General features: G+C 48.9%; 1 protein-coding gene across 2 annotated transcripts in view; it reads right to left on the reverse strand.

The window, feature by feature from the left end:
- Nucleotides 1-24,392, reverse strand: part of TGM2 (transglutaminase 2) — a 57,554-nt gene that overhangs the window by 16,243 nt on the left and 16,919 nt on the right. For both annotated transcript variants that reach the window (XM_081196195.1, XM_081196196.1), the window contains 4 exons: nt 14,828-15,070; nt 12,473-12,591; nt 2,053-2,181; nt 153-330 (listed from right to left, as the gene is read on the reverse strand). In XM_081196195.1, coding sequence (XP_081052321.1) covers nt 153-330; nt 2,053-2,181; nt 12,473-12,591; nt 14,828-15,070 — 669 coding nt within the window. The remainder of the gene's footprint in view (nt 1-152; nt 331-2,052; nt 2,182-12,472; nt 12,592-14,827; nt 15,071-24,392) is intronic.

Genomic DNA, 24,392 nt, shown 5'->3' on the forward strand with positions numbered 1-24,392 from the left:
CCAGGAATGTAAACAGAGTCCTGTGACTCCAAGGGCACTGCGCAGTGGCAACACAGAAACCAACAGAGCCATGGTATCCCCCAAATGCTGTTTGTGATGAGGGTGAGCCAAGGAGGCAGCCCCTTTCTGCTTCCTCACTGAGGACCCCTCACCTGTGCAGGCCACAGCGGCAAAGACCCAGCACTGCCCGTACCGGACTGGCTGGCACCCATATTTCTGCCACCTCTGGAGGATGTCCACGCTCCCGTTCCAGGCCATGGGGCTCACGCCGTCGTCATACTGGTTGTCCCAGCGCCCGAAGAGGATGCCTTGGTCATCGTTGCAGTTCACCTGCAGCCCAAGACACAACAAGAGCAGGAGGGTGTGGGCAGGTGGCTCAGGAGATGAAGGAACCATTGGCACAGATTGGGTGGGGTTTCTTGAGTCCAGGTGCAAAACAGCCTGGAGCCAAGGGATCCTATTTATCTGCCCAAAGCCTGAGGCCCTCTTGGGAGGTCCCAGTCTGGGTGCCTCTACTGAATGAAATGCAGTGGGCACCCCAGTTATGGATATCCTTCCCAAGGAGGCCTGCCTGACACCATTTTGTGGTCTTTCCCCCTGTTCATCTTCAAAACAACTTACAGAGCCATTTTTTAAAACCTGCATTTATTTGATGGTGCTGTGAGCTCTGCTTTTATTGTCTTTATAGTTGTACCCTGGATCCCGATAAGTTTTACACATCACTTGGGAAGACAGGCAAACTAATATCAGTGTACTGGAAGAAGCAAAGATCACCAATGTTGAAGCAATGATTCTTCAACATCAACTTTGTTGCACTGGCCATGTTGTGCGATTGCCTGATGATCATCTTCCAAAGCAACTACTCTATTCTGAACTTCAAAATGGAAAGTGTAATGCCGGTGGTCAACAAAAGAGGTTTAAAGACTCTCTCAAGGCAAATCTATAAAAAAGTAGTATAAACACCAACAATTGGGAAACACTGGCCTGTGAGTGCTCCAGTTGGAGAACAGCCTTTACCAAGGGTGTCCTGGGCTTTGAAGACGCTCGAACTCAGGACGCAAGGGAGAAACGTGCTAAGAGGAAGGCACACTTGGAAAATCCACAGTGATCAGCTCCTGCCTGGAAACCAATGTCCCCACTGTGGAAGGACGTGTGGATCCAGAATTGGCCTCCACAGTCACTTACTGACTCATTGTTAAAACCGTGTTTATGGAAGACAATCTTACTCGGCTACGAGTGATTGCCAAAAAAGACGACCCTGGATCCCGAAGGCCCTGGAACTCAGGCATTTTGGCTCCTGAACGCTGCAAACCCGGAAGTGATTGTTCCAGTTTGCGAACATTCTTTTGGAACCCAAATGTCCAACAGGATTCCACGGCTTCCGATTGGCTGCAGGAGCTTCCTGCAGCCAATCAGAAGCCACACTTTGGTTTCCAAACGTTTTGGAAGTCAAACGGACCTCCAGAACAGATTCTGTTCAACTTCCAAGGTACGACTGTATTTCTTTTTCGATGTTACACCTTCATAATTGCATAATTTTTCTTATCCTTTGTATGCTGCCCAGAGAAGCTTGTCTTATGGGGAGGCATGCAAAAGCCATAAAGAAATAAATAGCATTTTGGCATTGCAGGGGGCTGGACTAGATGGCCTCGTGGTCCCTTCCAATGCTAGGATTCTGAGATTTAAAAGGGCATGATGTTCGCACCCCAATTTTAAGGTTCAAAACCTGGGAGGCGAAGGACTCCTAAGCCCTGCTGACAAACTTGTAGAACGAATTACCTGAAGTACGACAAAGGCAGCAGCATCTCTGATACATGTTTCAGAACGCAAATGTCCCCTAACACATAATTCCGTGTTATCTTATTCTGCAACCAGCCCGTGGGCAGGAGTTTGGGCCATCTCAGCTTTGCAGGAAAGCCCCCGAGTGTGTGAGGAGGACTCGGCTCTCTGTGGGGCTGGCAGAAGACAACGCGAGCATCTCCTTAGGACTGGGCAGAAGCTGAGGAGGTCACCCACCCACGTGGAGGGCCTGCCCTCTTGCTCCAAACTCACCATGGCGCTCACTACCCTGCTGATATAGACAGGGCTGTTGCGTCGGGAGCAGTCCTTATCCTGGTTTCGGAGGAACTTGGGGTTGGTGTCCAACAGCTGGAGGCAAATGTCCAGAATTTCATCTTCAAACTAATCCAGAAGGAGAAGGAAGGCATAAGAAGAAGACATCATCATCATCATTACGGCAACTTACAAAAAGTGAAAGAGCACCAACAAACCCCACATACATGCATTAAGCCAAGGGGGGTTACATTAAAACATCTCACCAACTCTAAAAGCGCATAGTTTAAAGCCAAAGGCCTGGTTAAAGAGGAACGATTTCCCTGGTGGTTGAAGATATATGATGATGGCACCAGGCGAGCTTCCCCGGGGAGAGCATTCCACAAGCAGGGAGCCACCACTGAAAAGGCCCCGTTCTCATGTTGCCGCGCTCCGGGCCTCTTGTTGAATAGGCAAACAAAGAAGGGCTTCAGATGATGATCACAGGGTCTGGGTTGGTGAATAGGAGGAGAGGCCATCGTGAGCTGCATAAGGCTTTAAAGGTCAAAATTGGGCCCAAAAACTAATGGGTAGCCAGTGCTGTCAGACAGTTCCAAATGAAAAAGAAGAAGAGGAGGAGTTTGGATGTGATATCCCGCTTTATCACTACCCGAAGGAGTCTCAAAGCGGCTAACATTCTCCTTTCCCTTCCTCCCCCACAACAAACACTCTGTGAGGTGAGTGGGGCTGGGAGACTTCAGAGAAGTGTGACTGGCCCAAGTTCACCCAGCAGCTGCATGTGGAGGAGCAGAGACGCGAACCTGGTTCCCCAGATTACGAGACTACCGCTCTTAACCACTACACCACACTGGCTCTCTGGCACCCAGGTTTTTCTCATTTCCCTGAGCTGCAATAAATCAGGAATAAAGCAAACTAGTCCAGATGCTGGATCCTGGCAATCTGCACCTCTAACTCTCTCTCTCTCTAAATAGCCACAATCGGTATTACAGCTGTGCCATATGGAGAGGAGGGGGTTAAACCTTCCTGGCCACTACCAAAATCCCCACCACTGTCCCACATCTATTTGCTGTGGGGGGAAAGGACCCATCTTAGCCAAAGGATGCCTGCCGCATGTCTCCCTGCATCGTGCGGATGAAGAACACCATGGACCGTTTGGAGAGATATAACTTATGGATTGGGAAAGAATATGCAGTTGAAAAGGTTGACGGTAGGCGGGTGGGAAGTCTGGAGATTCAGAGAAATCTCTAAATATGGATATGTATTTTGTATTGTCATAATTCTACACTTGTAAAATCAGATAAAAATTATTTCAGAAAAAGGAGAAAAGAACACCACAAATGCCTCCTTGAATCCAGCAAAAGGTCCATCAAGTCAGCCATCGAAATCAGGGAAGGGGTGTGTTTTTCAGGCCCCAAGTGGACGGGGACAAACAAACCTGTCCAAATGCGGGTGCACATGTCAAAGACATATATTAGCCGTTGAGTCCAAGAAAAACCTGAACACGTCTGAGTGCAACACCTTTTTCTCTGCTTTGAGGAGAGTTTCCCTTTCTGGTAGGGCAGGGGGAAATAAGGAGGGAAGCTGAGCATGGTTACGGATTGATTAAAATCCAAAGCTGCGTGTTGCTGCACAGATCTCAGCAGCTCCACATGCCCATTGGGTTGGTAATCTGCATTTTAAAAGCTCTCTTAACGCCTGTGATTATCAGGCTAATTGTCCCACTGAGTTCATAGCATATTCTCATTCTCTCTCCCTCTCTCTCTCTCTCTCTCTCTCTCTCTCTCTCTCTCTCTCTCTCTCTCACACACACACACACACACACACAGCTAGCTCCTTTTTCTTTGCCAAGACACCCTCCCTCAAGGAAGATGGGACCAGGGCAACAGGACAGAGTCCGAGGGAATTTAACCCTGGTTGCTTCCCTAACAACCGAGAATTCGGGGATACTCTATAGGTGGCAACGTATCATTTAAACCCACAGCAAGGACTCTTGATACTGGGGGCCCCCTGTGACAACTCATCCCCTGCACTAGGTGTAAATCAGAGCTGAGGCACAATGGAAACAAAAACTGTGTTTTATTAAACTCTCAGAGCGGGATAAAGCGTGACCGGTTCAGCATTAAAGCCACAGTACTGGTTTTCTGTCTGAAATGCCAGTTCAGGTTTGAACACGAATTGTGCTTGCATTCCTCCACTACAGAACTGTTTATATAAAAACAATTTCTTCCTCGAATCATAGAAATGTAGAGTTGGAAGGGGTCCAAAGCGTCATCACCCTGCAATAACACAGGAGTAGCAGCTAAGGACCATCCACTTTTCCTTTTCCTGCTAAAGCACCTCTAGCCCTTTGAGGGATACTTTCCCTCCACCTGCGGGAATTGGACAGCTTTATCCTACCTGGATAAAGTAGTGGTGTATGGAAGTGAGAGCTGGACCATAAAGAAGGCCGATCACCAAAGAATGGATGCTTTTGAATTGTGGTGCTGGAGGAGACTCTTCAGAGTCCCATGGACTGCAAGAAGATCAAACCTCTCCATTCGGAAGGAAATCAGCCCTGAGGGCTCACTGGAAGGACAGATCCTGAAGCTGAGGCTCCAATACTTTGGCCACCTCATGAGAAGAGAAGACTCCCAGGAAAAGACCCTGATGTTGGGAAAGATGGAGGGCACAAGGAGAAGGGGACGACAGAGGACGAGATGGTTGGACGGTGTTCTCGAAGCTACCAGCATGACTTTGACGAAACTGCAGGAGACAGTGGAAGACAGGAGGGCCTGGCGTGCTCTGGTCCAGGGGGTCACAAAGAGTCGGACACGACTAAACGACAACAACAACATCCTACCTGGCAAACCCGTAAGAATAGCTAGCTACTTCCATCGCCAGGCCCTGACTCCAGGTTAAATTCTCGCTTACCATCCTTATTCTGTCCTGATGGGCCAGAATCAGCTCCCCACCATGACTGGCTAAGGGTCTGCCGGATGATGACCCAACGATCATGTGTCAATTACCCCCCCCCCCATTAATTGATCAGGCCGGGGGCTCATTGAAGACAGCATCCTCTTCTGACAGTGGCTAACCAGATGCTCATTGGAATCCCCAGAGGCAGGACCTGGGTTCAAGACCACTCTCTCCATATGTGATCTGCAGCAACTGGTACACTGCCAATTGGCTATTTTCATTTTTATCACATTTATACGCCAACTTTCCAGCAAGGAGCACGAATTGGTGTGCATGGTGTGCAACAGCAGCCTTGTGAGGTAGGCTATGCTGAGAGGCGCTAACTGACGCATGGTCAGCTTCATGGCTGGTAGGGATTTGAACCCACATCTCCCACATCCTAGTCTAACCACTGCACCAGCTATAATGGCTAGGAAACACTGATAGACTTCTTCTATGTGTTTACCGGAGGCAAACCTTCCATTTGGCGCTCTATCCATGTGCACACACACACACACACACACACACACACACCCACACACACTTCTTATTTCCTGCATTTTGCCAAAATGCTGAAGAAAATGCAGCTGGCCTACAGCCAGTCTTGAGAGCAGGGACTCCGTTCAGCCCCCTAAACCATTAGCAACCCACACCTATCTTGCTTCTTATGTTCCCCTCATTTCTACAGCACCTCACAGGACTTCCACGTTGACCTGCAAACCCGGGGAATTTTTCCGTGATCCCTTGGGCAGGATGGAACCTGCAGGGCATCGGGGATGGTGCTGAGGAAGCTGATTCATGAGAAGGTGCTCAGCCCAGAAGCTTTTGCTCCAAGCCGCCTGGAATGTGCTGGAGGTTGAACCCACTTATGAGGAAGAAGTTGAAAAGACTGGCCTAGTCTGACTAAGAACTGAAAGGGAGTTTTTGTCTCTCAGTTTAGGATTTTCACCTACTGAGAGCTCAGTAGGGTTGGTTAGATGGGGTGAGCGGTAAAGGACCCCTGGATGGTTAAGTCCAGTCAAAGGCGACTCTGGGGTTGTGGCGCTCATCTTGCTTTCAGGCCAAGGGAGCCAGGGTTTGTCCACAGAGAGATTTCCAGGTCATGTGGCCAGCAAGACTAAACTGCTTCTGGCGCAACAGGACACCGTGATGGAAACCAGAGCGCACGGAAACGCCGTTTACCTTCCCACCACAGCGGTGCCTATTTATCTACTTGCACTGGTGTGCTTTTGAACTGCTAGGTTGGCAGGAACAGGGACAAAGCAATGGGAGCTCACCCCATCATGGGGATTCAAACCGCTGACCTTCTGATCGGCAAGCTAAGATGGGGAAGCAGGACTGGCAAGGCCCATCATTGCTGTGATGTGTGAACAAAAAGAAAGCTAATGCTATTCTAGGCTCCATCGAGAGAAGTCAAGCAACCAGCTAAAGGATGTTTTAGCTGTGATTCCATGCCTGATGGCCACCCAATCTCTGCTTAAAAACCTCGAGGAAAGTAGAGTTCACAACCTCCCAAGGGAGACTGTTCCATTGGAGGGTATGGAGTTATGTGAGCCAAGGAGATAAGTAACTATACAAACTTTGGAAGACATCTGAAGGCATAGGGAAGTTTATAAATGTTTTGTTATGTTTATATAAACAGTGGTACCTTGGTTCTCGAACTTAATCTGTTCCAGGAGTCCACTCGATTCCCAAAACAGTTCCAAAACCAAGGCGTGGCTTCTGATTGGCTGCAGAAGGATGTTCGGCTTCTGAAAAATGTTCGCAAACCGGAACACTTACTTCCGGGTTAGTGGCGTTCGGGAGCCAATTAGTTCAGCAACTAAACCGTTCGGGAACCAAGGTTCCACTGTATATTTAAAGCCGCCCAGAGTGGCTGGGGCAACCTGTTGTTGTTGTTGTTGTTAAATAGGATGCCCCTATTTTCATTTTGAATTCTGGTGCTGGAGGAGACTCTTGAGAGTCCCATGGACTGCAAGAAGATCCAACCTCTCCATTTTGAAGGAAATAAGCCCTGAGTGCTTACTGGAAGGACAGATCCTGAAGCTGAGGCTCCAATACTTTGGCCACCTCATGAGAAGAGAAGACTCCTTGGAAAAGACCCTGGTGTTGGGGAAGATGGAGGGCACAAGGAGAAGGGGACGACAGAGGATGAGGTGGTGTGACAGTGTTCTCGAAGCTACCAGCATGAGTTTGACCAAACTGTGGGAGGCAGTGGAAGACAGGAGGGCCTGGCGTGCTCTGGTCCAGGGGGTCACGAAGAGTCGGACACGACTAAACGTCTAAACAACAACAATTTTCATTGGAGAAATGTTGGAAGGTATTCAACAGCTCTTTCCATCCAGCCTTCTGTTCTCACTGTGGCCAACCAGATCAGATGCCTCTATTGGGAAATACACAAGCAGGATTCGAACACAGGACCCCTCTCCACTCCTGCAGTTTCCAGCAACTGGGATTCAGAAGCACCTCTGCTTCTGACTGTGGAGGCAGAGTAGAGCCCTCCTGGCTAGGAGCCTCCTGGAGAAAATCCTTCAGTGGGGTCCCATTTCTCAAAGCCGCAACGACCAGGACTTTGGCAGAGCCTGATGCACATTTTATTCACGGCTGCAGAGCCTATGGAGGGCAAGAGAGTCTGGCACCAAGAGTGGCAGAGGACGCCGCTCTGAAGGACTTTCTCAGGCATCGGAGAGAGCGACAACTGCCTGCCTCGTCTGGAGGCGTCAGAAGCGGTTTTTATCTCGCCGTCCAGGAAGAGGAGTTGGGCAGGCTGACAGCCAGCCAGAATGCTTCTGGCCTGTTTGTGCAGCAGAGATTAGATGCTGGCTGAAGCCTCAGATAAGAACGGAGAACTCCAGGGAGCAGCCCCTGTTCTGGCCCCATAGAAAGGCGAAAGGAGGGGAGGGGGCAGCTGTGAGCCAAAGCACAGTTTGGCTCAGTGAACAGTCCCAACCTGCTGGCCTCCAGAATTAGGCAAATTCATGCAGGAGAGGACCCAGAGAGTTACGGTCTGCCTTCGGAGTCAGCAATGCGCATGAATACCAGGTGCTGGAAGCCACAGGAGTGGTTCTGGTGCTCGATTCCTGGTTGTGGGTTTCCCATTGGGCATCTGGGGCAGAGGGAGCCATGCTCAGCACCTGCCCCAGATGCCTTGCTCTGTGAAATTGTTTGTGTGGCTATGGGGTGACCATACCCAAAAGGAGACTTTTGGATCAAGCCTGACAGCCATTGAATTGCCCAGTGCACGACTGATTCCCCTGGCAGATCTCGCCCCATTGCTGTGGTGTTTTCCTCCCTTTCACGTCCTTGGCTGTCATCCGGATCCGTTTCAGACTATCTGATTTCTCCTCATGCGCAGGCTTGCTGTCTATGGATTTGATCTGTTTTTATTCTCTTTAAATATCTGCATTTGCTTCCTGTTTGTACTGGAGAGCTCCAGGAATGCTGGACTGGGTGATGTGATGATGAACGTTTTGTACAGTCAGATGTTTGCACTTGTTCCTGTTGGCTTCTGGTGCACGTCCGAAGCAAATACAACAACCTGGAACCCAAAAAGCTAGTGCAAAGTGTGTTATCTTTGGCTCCATTTCACAAACGGAGGAACTGAGGCTGTGGGGTACAGCTTGCCCGAGGCCGAGTGACATGTCCCTGTGAGGATCATCAGAGATCTTGGTTTAACTTGCCATCCTATCCTCTAAAATAGCCTTTGCCAACGTGCTGCTCTCTAGCCAGCACTGATGGGAGTTGTAGCGTAAAACATCTGGAAGGCATTAGATTGGCTCTAAAAGTGCCTGCAACATGGCTGTTTCTGGCTGAGGACCTTCTGTTCTCTCCTTATCATGTGCTTGAATCTGGAGATGGATGGTGTCCTGCTTCATTGCCTCAGGGCTGGAGAATAGGACTTGCCCAAGACATTTGGCTGCCTGAGGCAAAGGACAAGATATTCCCTCTCTCCCTATCCCATGGGCAAAGCCCACCAGATGGTCAGATGCACCTTATTTCAAAGCTGTCAAGTGGGTAGCATCCTTTGCTATGTCCAAGAGATGCTAGCTAGCTTAGAGCTGGCCGTGAGAAATATGCTCAAATACCTCCCTGTTCCTGCCCACTCTGCAGCATCTGCCGCCTGAGGCAGCAGCTTAATGGTAGAGCCAGACTGTCCAGATCAGCGGTTCTCAACCTGCGGATCCCCAGATGTTGTTGGACTACAACTCCCATCACCCCTGAGCTCTGGCCTTGCTAGCTACGGATGATGGGAGTTGTAGTCCAACAACATCTGGGGACCCGCAGGTTGAGAACCACTGATCTAGATCATGTGTAGGCAAACTAAGGCCTGGGGACCGGATTCGTCCCAATAGCCTTCTAAATCTGGCCTGCGGACGGTCCAAGAATCAGTGTATTTTTACATGAATAAAATGTGCTCTTTTATTTAAAATGCATCTCTGGGTTATTTGTGGGGCCTGCCTGGTGTTTATACATGAGTAGAAGGTGTGCTTTTATTTAAAATGCATCTCTGGGTTATTCGTGGGGCATAGGAATTCATTCATTTTATTTTATTTTTTCAAAATATAGTCCAGCCCCCCACAAGATCTGAGGGACAGTGGACCAGACCCCTGCTGAAAAAGTTTGCTGACCCCTGATCTAGATGGCCACCAGTTCCCCTCAGCTGTGCAGCTCTGCTGCTAAACGGCCCTGCCTCCCACAGTCCAAACCAAACATTTTGGAACACCATCTCCAGATTTGCACATACCCAAGGGATGCCCATCTTTTATGACTCTGCATGCACAGAATTTCATGTGGGTCATGTTGCTCCTGCTAACGGATACAAAACCTGGACTCCAGTGTGCAATGCTATGCAAGCTATGCAGAATTTCCCCTGACCCTGACTGGGTTCAATGATCTATAGCCTCTCTCCCATTCTCTCTCTCTCTCTCTCTATCTCTTGGTTCCTGCAAGTTCTGGAGCCAGCAATTTCACATCCAGAAATGTGTGGGATTGTTTCATTGGCCCAGAAAGGTCCTCAGTATGTATGTTTCAGCTTGTTGGGTTTCACCCATTTGAGATGAATTTCTGTGATAATAATAATAATATTATAATTTATTATTTATACCCCGCCCATCTGGCTGGGCTTCCCCAGCCACTCTGGGCGGCTTCCAACAAAATATTAAAATACCATAATAAATAAAACATTATTTATTATTATTATTATTATTATTATTATTATTATTATTATTATTATTATTAATACCCCGCCCATCTGGCTGGGTTTCCCCAGCCACTCTGGGCAGCTTCCAACAAAACACTAAAATACAATAACCTATTAAACATTAAAAGCTTCCCTAAACAGGGCTGCCTTTAGATGTCTTCTAAAAGTCTGGTCATTGTTTTTCTCTTTGACGTCTGGTGGGAGGGTGTTCCACAGGGCGAGAGCCACCACCGAGAAGGCCCTCTGCCTGGTTCCCTGTAACTTGGCTTCTCACAGCGAGGGAACCGCCAGAAGGCCCTCGGAGCTGGACCTCAGTGTCTGGGCTGAATTATGGGGGTGGAGATACTGCTTCAGGTATACAGGACCGTGATATTTAAAAGACCATTGGCATCAGATAAAATGAAGTCCGTCTTCATGCAGCCTAGTGTTAAACTATGGAACTCACTGCTGCAGGAGGCAGTCATGGCCACCAACCTAGATGACTTTAAAAGAAGATTTAGACAAATTCATGGAGGAGGAGGAGACAACTGATGGCTCCTAGCCAGGATCCACGGTCAAAGGATTCAACGCTTCTGAATACCAGTTGCTGGAAGCTGCAGGAGAGGAGAGGAATCTCGTGCCTGGATCCGGCCTGCGGTTTTCCCACAGGCATCAAAATGATCAAATAACAGTATATAACTCAGAGTGTAGTAGTAGTAGTAGTAGTAGTTTGGATTTGATATCCCGCCTTTCACTCCCTTTAAGGAGTCTCAAAGCGGCTCACATTCTCCTTTCCCTTCCTCCCCCACAACAGACACGCTGTGAGGTGAGTGGGGCTGAGAGACTTCAGAGAAGTGTGACTGGTCCAAGGTCATCCAGCAGCTGCAGGTGGAGGAGCGGAGACGCGAACCCGGTTCCCCAGATTACGAGACTACCGCTCTTAACCACTACACCACACTGGCTCTGTTCTGTTTAAACCACCTGCACATAAGAAGAGCTTTGCTGCTGGATCAGGCCATTTGGTCAAACACTCTGTTCTTCCAGCAGACAAGGAAATGCCCACAGGACATCCGCTATCAAGACCAGGGTGCAAGAACTCTGTCCGTCTGCAATTCCCACACTGCCTCTGACGCTGGAGGTAGAACATTGTGACTTCTATCCAAATAAGTTGGAGTTCTTGTTATTAAATATACCAAGAAGAAAGCACACCAAGAACTGTGGCCAATATAAGTTTCAATAGTGAGAGTGGTCCCTACTCGCAAATCAATAGTCAATTGTAACAAAGACTAATCCATTGAAAAGTATGTATTCTGACAAGGATTACAAACTCAAACTCATAAGGATATGTATAACACAATAATTATTACAGAATTAAAGATAAGCGTTTATGAGTAGAGATAAGTTCATATAGTCAGATTTGACATGAAGATGTTAGTTTCAATCATTGAGCAGAAGTCAGAAGTCAGTTATGGATCAGAAACCGGGACAGGGCCCTGTTTCGATGTATTCATCTTCATCAGGTGGAATCATCGTTACAATTGACTATTGATTTGCAAGTAGGGACCACTCCCACTATTGAAACTTATATTGGCCAGAGTTCTTGGTGTGCTTTTTTTCTTGGTATATTTATAGCCAAAAACAGCCACACCCACCATGAATTTATCTAATCCCCACTTAAACCCTTCAGAGTTGGCAGCCATCACTGGAACTTGCGGCAGTTTGACCGGGTGCTTTGCGAAGAAGCACTTTCTCTCGTCTGTCCTGACTCTACAAAAGGAAACAAAATCATTCTGGCAGATCCATTTCCACACTCTCCTCTCTAAACCTTTGCAAGGGTTACGTTTTTAAAAACTCACCCTATATGCTTTTAAATCTACTGTCATCCACCCAAAGCCTTTGGAAACTTTGGGTTCTGAGGGCAATTGGATTATTTCTGTGCAAGTGGACAGCATGACAGGAGCTGAAGTAATCTATGAGTGGGTGCAAAGACAGATGGATGGATGAAGGAAGGAAGCACTTCTGGTGTAGGGCATCAGGGGACGGAGCTCTTTGGGGCTTCAGCCGTTTTGAAACCCATTGCCTGAAGAGCTGCAGAGTGTTGTGAAAATGTTTTGATCCACCTCAATCTCTATTTGCCTCTCTTCTATTTTGTGGAACGTTTTCTAAGTGGGCGATAGACAGGCAAGTTCTGTGCTCAGGTATCTGATGGTGTGGTGCAGAGGGGCTTGGACTAATAGACTCTTTGGGCCTGCTCCTCAATTCCACGTGCTTCGCAAAAGGGCAGCGGAGGGCAAGGAAGCAACTCACCTGGCCAAAGTTCCATGGGATCGAGTAGATGTAATCCTTGGATCCCTGGTAGATCTGGCCATGCTGGGTCAACACATATTCCACACGCTGCTCTTCGCTCTCCAGGAAGACAGAATCCGCTGTGGGGAGAAGATGCCGTCAGAAGAGGAAGGTAGAAAAGGCCTCGGAGGAGAGGGATGGGAGAGAGGCAGTGTGGTGTAGTGGTTAGAGTGATAGTCTAGGACCGGGGTGACCTGGATTCAAATCCCCACTTGGCCATGAACGTTCATGGTGTGACCTTGGAGGCCAGTCACTGCCTCACAGCTTAAACCTACCTCACAGGGCTGTTGTGGGGATTAAATGAGGACTAGAATGTGGTCTAAACCACAGAGCCTAGGACTAGCCGATCAGAAGGTCTGCCATGGGGTGAGCTCCCATTGCTAGGTCCCTGCTCCTGCCATCCTAGCAGTTTGAAAGCATGTCAGAGTGCAAGTAGATAAATAGGCACCGCTCCGGCGGGAAGGTAAACAGCATTTCTGTGCATCGCTCTGGTTCACCAGAAGCGGCTGTCTGCGGACAAACACCGGCTCCCTTGGCCAGTAAAGCGAGATGAGCACCGCAACCCCAGAATCGTCAGCGACTGGACTTAACTGTCAATGGTCCCTTTACCTTTACCTTTACCTAGAATCTTTATAGCCCAATTTTTCCTCCCAGGCAAAAGGTAAAGGACCCCTGGATCTTTAAGTCCAGTCAAAGACGACTCTGGGGTTGCGGCGCACATCTCACTTTCAGGTCGAGGGAGCCAGCGTTTGTCCACAGAAAGCTTTCCAGATCACGTGGCCAGCAGGACTAAACTACTTCTGATGCAATGGGACACCATGACAGAAACCCGAGCGCACAGAAACACCATTTAACTTCCCGCCACAGTGGTACCTATTTATCTACTTGCACTGGCGTGCTTTTAAACTGCTAGGTTGGCAGGAGCTGGGACCGAGCAACGAGAGCTCACCCCGTCGCGGGGATTCGAACTGCCAAACTGCTTTTTGGCAAGCCCAAGAGGCTCAGTGGTTTAGATCACAGCACCACCTGCATACGTGATTCTAGTCTTCATTTAATCCCTACAACCACCCTGTGAGGTAGGTTAGGGTGAAAAGCAACCACTGGCCCAAGGTCACACAGTGAGCATCATAGCTGGGGGAAGAGATTTGGTCCTAGGCGAACACTCTAACCACTACATTGCACTGTTTCTGGGAAAGCCTAGAAACTGAGAAAACAGATCCCTTCTGATGTCACCAAGGACATTGGGGTGACCCAGGAGCAGCGCCCCAGCAACACGGCAAAGAATCTTGGAGCAAACATTGCAGATTGCTCCAGCTGCTCCTTCAAGTCAAGGGAATCTAAATTCAAGTAGGTAGCCGTGTTGGTCTGACGCAGTCGAAATAAATAAAAAAGTTGTTCAGTAGCACCTTAGAGACCAACTAAGTTTGTTCTGGGTATAAGCTTTCGTGTGCATGCACACTTCTTCGAATACCTTCAGATATGCACATGAAAGCTTATACCCAGAACAAACTTAGTTGGAATCTAAAATAATCCTCCATTTTGCTCTGCTCTGTGTGTCTGTTCCACTTTAGCATCCAAACCCCATGGGCGCATTTCAACCTTTGAACACTGACACAGACAAAGGTGGTAAGATAACGCTCATCGGCAGCATCATATGGGATACTGAAAAGACGCGACAGAAATGCAAAGCGTCGCCAGCAGTGTTGCCGCCCAGGTTAGGCTGTGCAAGACTGCGATAACAAGGAGAGGAACTGTAACACTTTCAGCGGAGTTTGCTGGGGAATGTGGTCTCCCTGCACTAGAAACACAAAGCCTTGTCTGGGGGAGGAGGCAGTGGGGGAGCAGGAGATGCTGCCCACCCGTGTAGACAATACTGAGGTAGATAGACCAATGGTCTAACTCTCTCCAAGCCAGCTCTCCTTCCAAACGGGTCTGCCTCCTTCTAACTGTCCCAGGCTTCTGCAGCCCTTCGGCCTGAGATCCCTTCAAACTGGAGTTCCTACAGACTGGAACTGGGAGCCTTCTGCACACAGAGCACACGCTCTAATACCACTCTATCCATGGCTGCTTTGCATCTAGAAGGTTGCAGCATCAATCCCCAGCAATTCCAGGCAGGACTGCAAAAGACCCTTGTCCATTGCTGGTCACTGCAAACCAATCTTTGCCAACCTTGTGTCCTTCTCCAGATGTTTGGGGCAGCAGCATCAGCATGACGGTGCTGGCCAAGGTTAATGGGCGCTGTAGTCTAAAACATCTGGAGGGCGTCAGGTTGGTGAGCACTGAGCCAGATGCGCCCGTGATGACGCAGGCTCCTACCTGGGCACCAAGGGTTGAAGAGCAGGACAAATTCGCCCAGGCTGAAGCTGGAGCCCTGATGGTCAGTGGCAGCGTCCATGGTCAGGCGGTAGCGGCCGATCCGGGCGTCAGGAGGGGAGGAGATGGACAGAGTCAGAGAGGTCCCCTCCTGGCATTCCACGGCTGAGCTCCAGACAGCCTCTTCCAGGGAGCAGGAAAGGGGAAAGAGAGATCTGGTCCCCGATGTCTCGATGGGGCAGGGTCCTGCAGGAGGAGGAAGCAAAACAGGCCAGTGGTCAGAGCTCTCTGCGCATGAACTAGGGATACGGTGCAGAACACAGCAGCCAGACAGCAAAAGCCGCTTTGCAGTGGAACGGACGCTCCTTCCTTGGGTGATTTTACGCAGAGCTTGGATGGCCATCTGTCAGGGTTGCTTGAGCTGAGAGTCCTGTATTGCAGGGGTTGGACTAATAATAATAATAAATAATAATAATAAATTTTATTTATACCCTGCCCTCCCCAGCCAAGACTGGGCTCAGGGCAGCTAACACCCGATATAAAAACAAACTGATTGAAATACAACTTAAAAACAAGATTAAAATACAACATTAAAACATTAAAATATTAAAATGCAGCCTCATTTCAATGGAAACTCAAATCAAAAACTTTTGGGGGGATGAAAGCGTCAAGTTTTCACCAAGGCTAACTTTCCAGACTGGTCCTACGTGGGCCAGAAAAAAGCCAGGGAAGTCCCCAAATAGGAGTTCCATCACAGGAGGGGAAAGGAAAAAAGAAGAGGGGGAGGGAATCAAATTGATTCTAGATGACTCCTGGGGGTCCCTTTCAAATCGACCATCCTACAGTTCTGATTTTGTGAAAGGAGATTCCAATTAAACACCGGAAACAACTTTCTGATGGAAAGAGCTGCTCAGCTGTGAAACGGACGACCTTAGCCACTCCCAGTTTAAAAGCCATCAGCCATCAGACCCAAAGCAAGCAGAACCTCTCCCACATGGTACATTTATAGCAGGTTTTTGGTTTTTTTTAAAATAATTTTTATTAACAGGCCAATCACATCACATTAACCAAATCACATCAGTTCCAAATTATACAGCCAAATTTTAAATTTTGTTGGGGGTACCCATACGTCAAGCTCCGAACGAGTCCAAACATCACTTATATTGCTGCTTTAATTAAACAGTACTATCCAGTTCAATCCAGGTAGTCCTTTATTACTTTCTTCATCTTCTTGTTGTTATCATATATTCCTTTCTTTGCGATCTCTGATAATCTTCACAAGCGGATTAGAGACAGGCATCCTCTGTGTGGGTTTTGTACTCTCCAAAGATCATATCACTCAGGGACAGCCACCATTCCACGCTTCCATAAAAAATTAATCTTCGGTCTGTCCTTTAATTTTCTCAGGCTTGCCAAGTATATCAGGAGGGCTCTGTCAGGTTAAGATCACATTCCAACCATGACTCTCATTCCAATGGTCCTGATTCTCCTCCCCCTGTCTTTCTTTCTCAGGCAAGCCTGTCTTAGCGAGACGCCATTTTATGCTGCGTCATAAAATTTCCCTCTGTTCTCGTTGTTTACCAATCATCTCTTTAACTATAATCCACTCCACACAGTTCTTGAATTCCTGCTTGTGGTTAGTAAAACGCAACAATCTTATTTCTTTCTGGGGTGGAGGGTTATTTATATCACATAATGCAAAGAAAAGAAAAGTTTTTTCCTCCAGCCCCCTTCATTCCAAACATACCAGTCTCTTAATGGTGGTTCCTCAGTTGATTTACTTATCCATCCGTCACTCCAGTCACAGAGATCCATTAATCAGCAGTCTTATCTCCCGAACGTTGCTTGATGTATGTGCTTTAGCTTCATTCCAATCATATGTTTCCAATTATAATTCCGAGCTAAAGCGAACCAGCGTCAGGAAGAGCCGAACCTCATCAAGGGCTCGTGCCAAGTGACCGGCACCCCCTTCTCTTGAATCCGGAGGTGCGTTGTGGACACCGCTGGCAAGGCAGCCCCCCCATCTCCTTGGGGGGGGGGGGTTAGGAAGACTGCATACTTCCCATAGCAGCCTCTTAATTACCTCGTATGGGTTGGAGAGATGTTATTGTCGGCCATCTTCCAATGCGCCACCTGGTGGCCCCCCCACATTTATAGCAGTTTTATGCCACTTTTAACAGATAGGGTCCCCCCCCAAGAATCATGGGAACTGTAGTTTGCCAAGGGGTTAGACTAGATGACTCTTGAGGTCCCTGTCCAAGTTGACCATTCTACAGTTCTATGATTTTGTGAAAGGAGATTTCAACTAAACCCCGGAAACTGCTTTCTGGTGGTAAGATGGTAGTTTGCCAAGGGTGGCGGGAGTCATTTGGAGACTCCGATCCACCTCACGGAACTACAGTTCCCACATTTCCCTGGAAAGAGGGATTGGACCAGTTTAAGCCTCTGGGGTTGAAGTGCCCCAGAGAAAAGCGCCCTGCTGGCTTCACAGGTGGGAGGAAAAAGCCAAATTCAGGGGCCGATGGAGTAAAAGGCAAAACCTTGACAGACAGCCTGTGTCTCAAGAGCAGTCGATGGGCTGCGAGGTTTGTTCCTTTGAAGAGCTTTATTGGAGAGCATTTATTTCCAGCATTTTTCTAGGGTGTGGCTGCTTCGGAAGGAGAAGGTTTTCCTGATGACTGATGAGACTACCTGAGCTGCGTCTCCTGAGGGTCACAGGATCACGCCCCCAGCCACCAAGGTTGCAAGCTGTTCCACCGCTAAGAGACAACAGGATCATGGGCTGATGCAGGACGAGGCCAGCAAAGGAGAGGCGTCCTTGGCGGAGCAGATTTATCAAAGCTGTGCTTTGTGCACCAGCCCCGTCCCTCGTCATTCCGTGTCAATAAATAGACTCCTGAACCAATGCACACATTTCGGGTGGCCTCACCCCGCCGGTGGTTTTGCTCCGGCAATCCCCCAAGCCCATAAATCTGAGAACGAGCAAGGGAGCATCTTGCCATGTAAGGCGATTCCTCGCCATCTCTTTCTCCCCAGCACAAGTTAACAAGGTGAAATTCAGACAAGGATGAAAACCTCCAGACAGACTCCTTTTATGCAACGTGGGAGCCCTGTGTCCCATAACCGGCAGCGTCCACATTTTCAAGGCAGCGAGGCATTTATTATCCCACACGATTTATAAAAGGTATAAGCCGCTGGGATTGCAAAAAAAGCCCAAACACACCTCACACTGGCTTGCAAAAAGTTAAAAGACCGCTAAGAAAAATGAACAGTAATTTGAGGCATGCAAAAAGAACAATTGACTAAGAGCAGATTTAAAACTCGCACTAACTTCCTAAACATCTGGATAGGCTTATCTAAGCAAGGATGTTTTCAGCAGGTGCTGGAAAGGGGACAGTGAAGGTATCTGCCAGATGTCAAGAGGCAGGGAGTTCCAAAGTGTAGCGGCTGCCACACTAAAATATGAGTTCCTTGCAAATGTGGAACGGGATTCCCTGGTCCTGAATGGAGCAACTGTGCCCCTGAAGGACCAGGTGCGCAGCCTGGGAGTCATTCTGGACTCCCAGCTGTCTATGGAGACGCAGGTCAATTCTGTGTCCAGGGCAGCTGTTTATCAGCTCCATCTGGTACTCAGGATGAGACCCTCCCTGCCCATGGACTGTCTCACCAGAGTGGTGCATGCTCTGGTTATCTCCCGCTTAGACTACTGCAATGTGCTCTACGTGGGGCTACCTTTGAAGGTGACCTGGAAACTGCAATTAATCCAGAATGCGGCAGCTAGACTGGTGACTGGGAGCAGCCGCCAAGACCACATAACACCGGTCCTGAGAGATCTGCATTGGCTCCCAGTACGTTTCTGAGCACAATTCAAAGTGTTGGTGCTGACCTTTAAAGCCCTAAACGGCCTCGGTCCAGTATACCTGAAGGAGCGTCTCTACCCCATCATTCTGCCCGGACACTGAGGTCTAGCGCTGAGGGCCTTCTGGCGGTTCCCTCGCTGTGAGATGCCAAGTTACAGGGAACCAGGCAGAGGGCCTTCTCGGTGGTGGCACCCGCCCTGTGGAACGCCCTCCTACCAGATGTCAAAGAGAAGAACAACGACCAGACTTTTAGAAGACATCTCAAGGCAGCCTTGTTTAGGGAAGCTTTTAATGTTAAGGTTTTGTATTTTAATATTCTGTTGGAAGCCGCCCAGTGTGGCTGGGGAAACAGTGGGGTATAAATAATAAATTATTATTATTATTATTATTATTATTATTATTATTATTATTAGGTGCAGCTGCAACAGTTTGAAGAGGTCAGATGGGTGCATATGGGAAAGGGTAAACTGGTCCCAAATTGCGAAGGGATTTATATGGGATAGGAGCTTCCAAAGTCAAAGGTTTATACTCACAAGTGCTGCAACGTTTTAAGAAACAACCTTGTGAAAATCCTATACCTTGTGCCCAAGGCGGTTGCATAAGTTGGCACAGTTATGGCAGTTAATTATAGCCTTTTTTGTGTTGCTAGAACAGCTGATCAGTCGGTTTGTTCTGTTTTGCTGCTGCCTGCCTCCAAGTTAATGAGAGTCTGTTGGAGTTTTAGCCTCAGTGATAAATCTCTGCAGTGCATTACTAAGATAAGTAAGACCTGCCTGCCTTGTACATTTGCATTTAATCTAACAAGTGCAAGGACACCGTGAGGAAAAATTATTATTTAATCTTTAAAAGGGTGTCTTTCGTATTTTTTGTGAGGGGAAAGGGAACAAACAAAAGGGTTAAACTGCCCAGTCTCTAGCTTTCACATAAGCTCTGAAATTAAATACAATTGCTAAATAAACTAACCTTTATTAACTTTCAGAAATTATCACAGGAAATGTGATGTTTTTCAGAGCTGAAATCCTAGTTCCCACAATTTATATGTGAACAGTAACTTCTTGAACTTGACTTGGGAGCAAAATCAGCAGATCTCTGAGCACAGGCGTTATATGCTTATGGGGGCTAATAATAATAATAATAATAATAATAATAATAATAATAATAATACTCCACCCATCTATAGCTAAAAAAAAGCCAATGCAATTCTGGGCTGCATCAATAGGAGTATAGCATCTAGATCAAGGGAAGTAATAGTGCCACTGTATTCTGCTCTGGTCAGACCACACCTGGAGTCCTGTGTCCAGTTCTGGCCACCACAGTTCAAGAAGGACACTGACAAACTGGAACGTGTCCAGAGGAGGGCAACCCAAATGGTCAAAGGCCTGGAAACGATGCCTTATGAGGAACGGCTAAGGGAGCTGGGCATGTTTAGCCTGGAGAAGAGGAGGTTAAGGGGTGATATGATAGCCATGTTCAAATATAGAAAAGGATGTCACATAGAGGAGGGAGAAAGGTTGTTTTCTGCTGCTCCAGAGAAGCAGACACGGAGCAATGGATCCAAACTACAAGAAAGAAGATTCCACCTAAACATTAGGAAGAACTTCCTGACAGTAAGAGCTGTTCAACAGTGGAATTTGCTGCCAAGGAGTGTGGTGGAGTCTCCTACTTTGGAGGTCTTTAAGCAGAGGCTTGACAACCATATGTCAGGAGTGCTCTGATGGTGTTTCCTGCTTGGCAGGGGGTTGGACTCGATGGCCCTTGTGGTCTCTTCCAACTCTAGGATTCTATGATTCTATGATAGCACTCCCCTGTCAGCAACCGTGCTGCAACATTCTGCATGCCATGATTGTGCTGTGGTTGAGACAAGCCCTTGGGGGTGACCCAGACCTTCTGGACTATGTACTGGAAAGCCTGCACTGGCTGCCCTTAAATAGCCAGGTTGTTTTGAGGGATGGCTGTAAACTTCCACTGGCCAGTGGTCAGAAGGCAAGATGTCCTGAAGACAGAGCTCCCTTTTGCTTCTGTCCAGGCGCAGCCCACAAGCGACAGGGAGCCTTGCAAAAAGAGGCTCTGCCCTCTTCCAAGGCTCCACCCGAGACGGAGGGTTCGGCAAGGGGTGAACTGCAGACTCATGCTTCATGCCCGCCCTCCCCGCCCGTCTGCCCACGATGATTCACAGCTTTCACGGAGTGCCAGGGCTGGTCACAGACTTCCGCTCCTGACTGTCTGCTAAACTCAGAATCTGAGAACTGCAGGGTTGAAGGGACGGACCCTCAAGGGACATCTAGTCCGACCCCCTGCAATGCAGGAATTTTGGGCAGTTTGTGCCACAGAAGAGCATCACAGCAGAGGCACTCTTAGGGGTGGCCCTGGCATTTCCTGATGGGCCCCAGGTCTTCTGTATCTACCTCCTGACATTCCTTTGCTCAGGTGCCACTCAGGTGCTACAGCTCCCATCAGCTCCAGCCAGCGTGAGCCCTCGTCCAAAAGATCTTGAGGGCACCAGGTTGGCGAAGGTTGGGCCAGAGGGCCAGATTTGGGTCAAAGAGGGCCAGATGTGATGATGTGAACATGCATGAGGGCCGACCAAAGCTGCTGAAGTTGTTGAGCTTTTTTTAGAATTTTACCCCTAAGTTGTTGGGCTTTTTAAAGGATTTGACCCCAAAGTTGTTTATTTAGGATTTTATCCCAGGACATATACTACTATGGGGCCAGATTAAACCAACTGCCGGGGCCCCCAAACGGACTTTGGACAGCTGCCCCCTGGTTCAAATGTCCCCTCTAGCTCTGGGCATCCTGGGAGCTGAGGGACATTGTAGCTTCATATGAAAGATCATAGAATGGCAGAATTGGAAGGGGCACCCAAAGGTCCTCTAGACCCACCCACCGCAAAGCAGGAATGGCAGCCAGGGAATCCCTGACAGCCGGCCACCCAACCTCTGCTTCAACACCTCCCAGGAAGGAGAGTCCACCACCTCATGAGGTCAGTGGATCATAGAACGGCAGGGGGGTTGGGAGGGACACTGAGGGTCATCTAGTCCAACCCCCTTGCATTGCAGGACTCCCAGTTCAAGAATCCCCAACAGACGGACGTCCAGCCTCTGCTGAAAAGCCTCCAGCGAAGTCCTGGTTTCCTGCGCTGCTCCTCACCCCCACCCTAGTTGTGGACGGAGTTGGAATCTGTGTGCGAAAATACACATGAGCTCACAATGGTGTGCGCAGCCTGCTTGCCCTCCCTCCTTGGAGCAGGGCGGTGTGTGTGTGTGTGTGTGTGTGTGTGTGTGTGTGTGATCCTGCTGGGACACTTGAGCGTGAGAACAAGGCTAGGCTACGGCTTCCTTGAGTCGCCGGAGCCATTACTCAGCCCCCCCGGGGAACAGGAGTAGCTGTTTCTCCTCCGCCTTCTTCCCAAACAAGCTCACAGTGTTCTTCCTCCCTCGGACAAATGCAAAGAATTACAGGGTGGGGGAACGCAAGGCCCTCCTCCATCGGAAACATCCACAGGATCTGTTTATGCGCAACCCTGCGGCCTCACAACAGACCAGGCCATCGCACCCCTGGTGGCTCATCAACAAGACCTTCTCTTTGCACAGCGAGGTGGAGGAGGCAGGCACAAAAAGAGGCCCTCCTGTCAGCCTCTCGCTGCCCAGACTTCCTGGAACCTGAGGTCTGCCCTGGGGGAGAGACAAAGGGCCTTTCACCACCTGGGTGGATAAATCCAGACTGGTACACTTTGCTCTGGGAAGGGTGGGTCGAAACATCAGGGCGTGGGCTGGAGACTCATCTTTCGCACAAAGGTCCCTTATCCTGGGGTCGGGTCTTCTCTGGTGCCCTCGTCGTTCAGGGCAGAAGGCTGTCAGGTGAGAGGACAGCCATCTTCAAATATCTGAAGGACTGTCCCATGGAACATGGAGAAAGCTGGTTTTCTCCTGCTCTCTGGAGGGCAGGACCCAATCCAAGGGATTCCAATTGCAAGCAATGAGATTCAGTAATAGGACCCTTTACCTTTAATAGGAAGGGGCGCGGGTACCGCTGTGGGTTAAACCACAGAGCCTAGGACTTGCCGATCGGAAGGTCGGCAGTTCGAATCCCCACAACAGGGTGAGCTCCCGTTGCTCAGTCCCTGCTCCTGCCAGCCTAGCAGTTCAAAAGCACGTCAAAGTGCAATTAGATAAATAGGTACCGCTCCGGCGGGAAGGTAAACGGCGTTTTCGTGCGCTGCTCTGGTTCGCCAGAAGTGGCTTAGTCATGCTGGCCACATGACCCGGAAGCTGTACGCTGGCTCCCTCGGCCAGTAAAGTGAGATGAGTGCCACAACTCTAGAGTCGGCCACGACTGGACCTAATGGTCAGGGGTCCCTTTACCTTTAATAGGACCACCCTATTTTGCCTGGGTCAGACTACACCTGGAAAACAGTGTCCAGTTCTGGGCGCCACAACTTGAGGAGGAGGTTGACAAGCTGGAAGGTGTGCAGAGGAGGGCGACCCAGAGGATCATAGAATCTGGAAACCAAGCCTGATGAGGAATGGTTGAGGGAATTGGGTATGTTTAGTCTGGAGATATGATAGCCATCTTCAATTAAGGGCTCTCATATGGAAGATGGAGCAGGGCTGTTTTATGTATGCTGCTCTAGAGGGTAGGACTCGAACCCATGGCGTCAAGTTACAAGAAAGGAGATTCTGACTCAACATTAGGAAGAACTTTCTGACTGTAGGAGCTGTTCGGCAATGGAACAGATTCCTTTGGAAGGTTGTGGACTTTCCTTCCTTGGAGGTTTTTAAGCAGAGGTTGGGTGGCCACCTGTCATGGATGCTTGAGCTGAGATTCCTGCCTTGCAGGGGTTGGAGCAGAGGTATCTTCCAACTCTATGATTATATGACCCACCAGGATGTTCTCCTACACGAGTCCAACTGAAATGGAGGAAAACTCAAACTCTGGACGCTGCGTTCTTAGGGCACCTGCCTTGCCCCAGCTTTTCTTGTCATAGGAAGGATTGTCCTGAGAAACCTGGGTGGATGAGTTGAACCCACACCTGTTGCTGTGATATTATCTGGGAGGCTTGGTGCAAACATGTCACAAGTGTAGCCCCTCTTGATAAAAAAAAAATGCCTTTCTGTTATCACAGGTCAAAAGGAGCACATTTTGCGCATGTCCAGGGGTGCCTTTGTTCTAGGGATCCTGGGCAAAGCCCAGGAGGAAAAGCTATTTTGTACTTAATTCATAAGGTGGATCAGGCCAGGATCCCATCTAGTCCAGCATGCTGTTCTCACAGTGGCCATGCAGCTGCATGTGGCGAACCAGGATTTGAGCTCAAGAGTAACACTCTGCCCCTCCAGAAATTTCCAGCAACTGGGATTCAGGAACATCGCTGCCTCTGACTGTGGCAACTGGTTGGCCCAATGAGAAAAGGATAGAGGACTAGATCCACGAGATGGTCACCTCCAGACTTGATTATTGTAACTTGCTCTACATGGGGCTGCCCTTGAGACTGACCCAGAAACTCCAGCGGGTGCAGAATGCTGCGGCGAGACTCCTTACGGGGTCTTCGCCATGGGATCACATTCATCCAGGGCTTTACCAACTGCACTGGCTCCCGGTGGAGTACAGGATCAGGTTTAAGGTGCTAGTTTTAACTTTTATAGCCCAAGGCAGCCTAGGACCCTCGTACCTACGGGGCCGCCTCTCCTGGTATGTCCCACGGAGGACCTTAC

This window comes from Podarcis bocagei (genome assembly GCF_964188305.1).
Source record: "Podarcis bocagei genome assembly, chromosome: 5".
Classification (NCBI taxonomy): domain Eukaryota; kingdom Metazoa; phylum Chordata; class Lepidosauria; order Squamata; family Lacertidae; genus Podarcis; species Podarcis bocagei.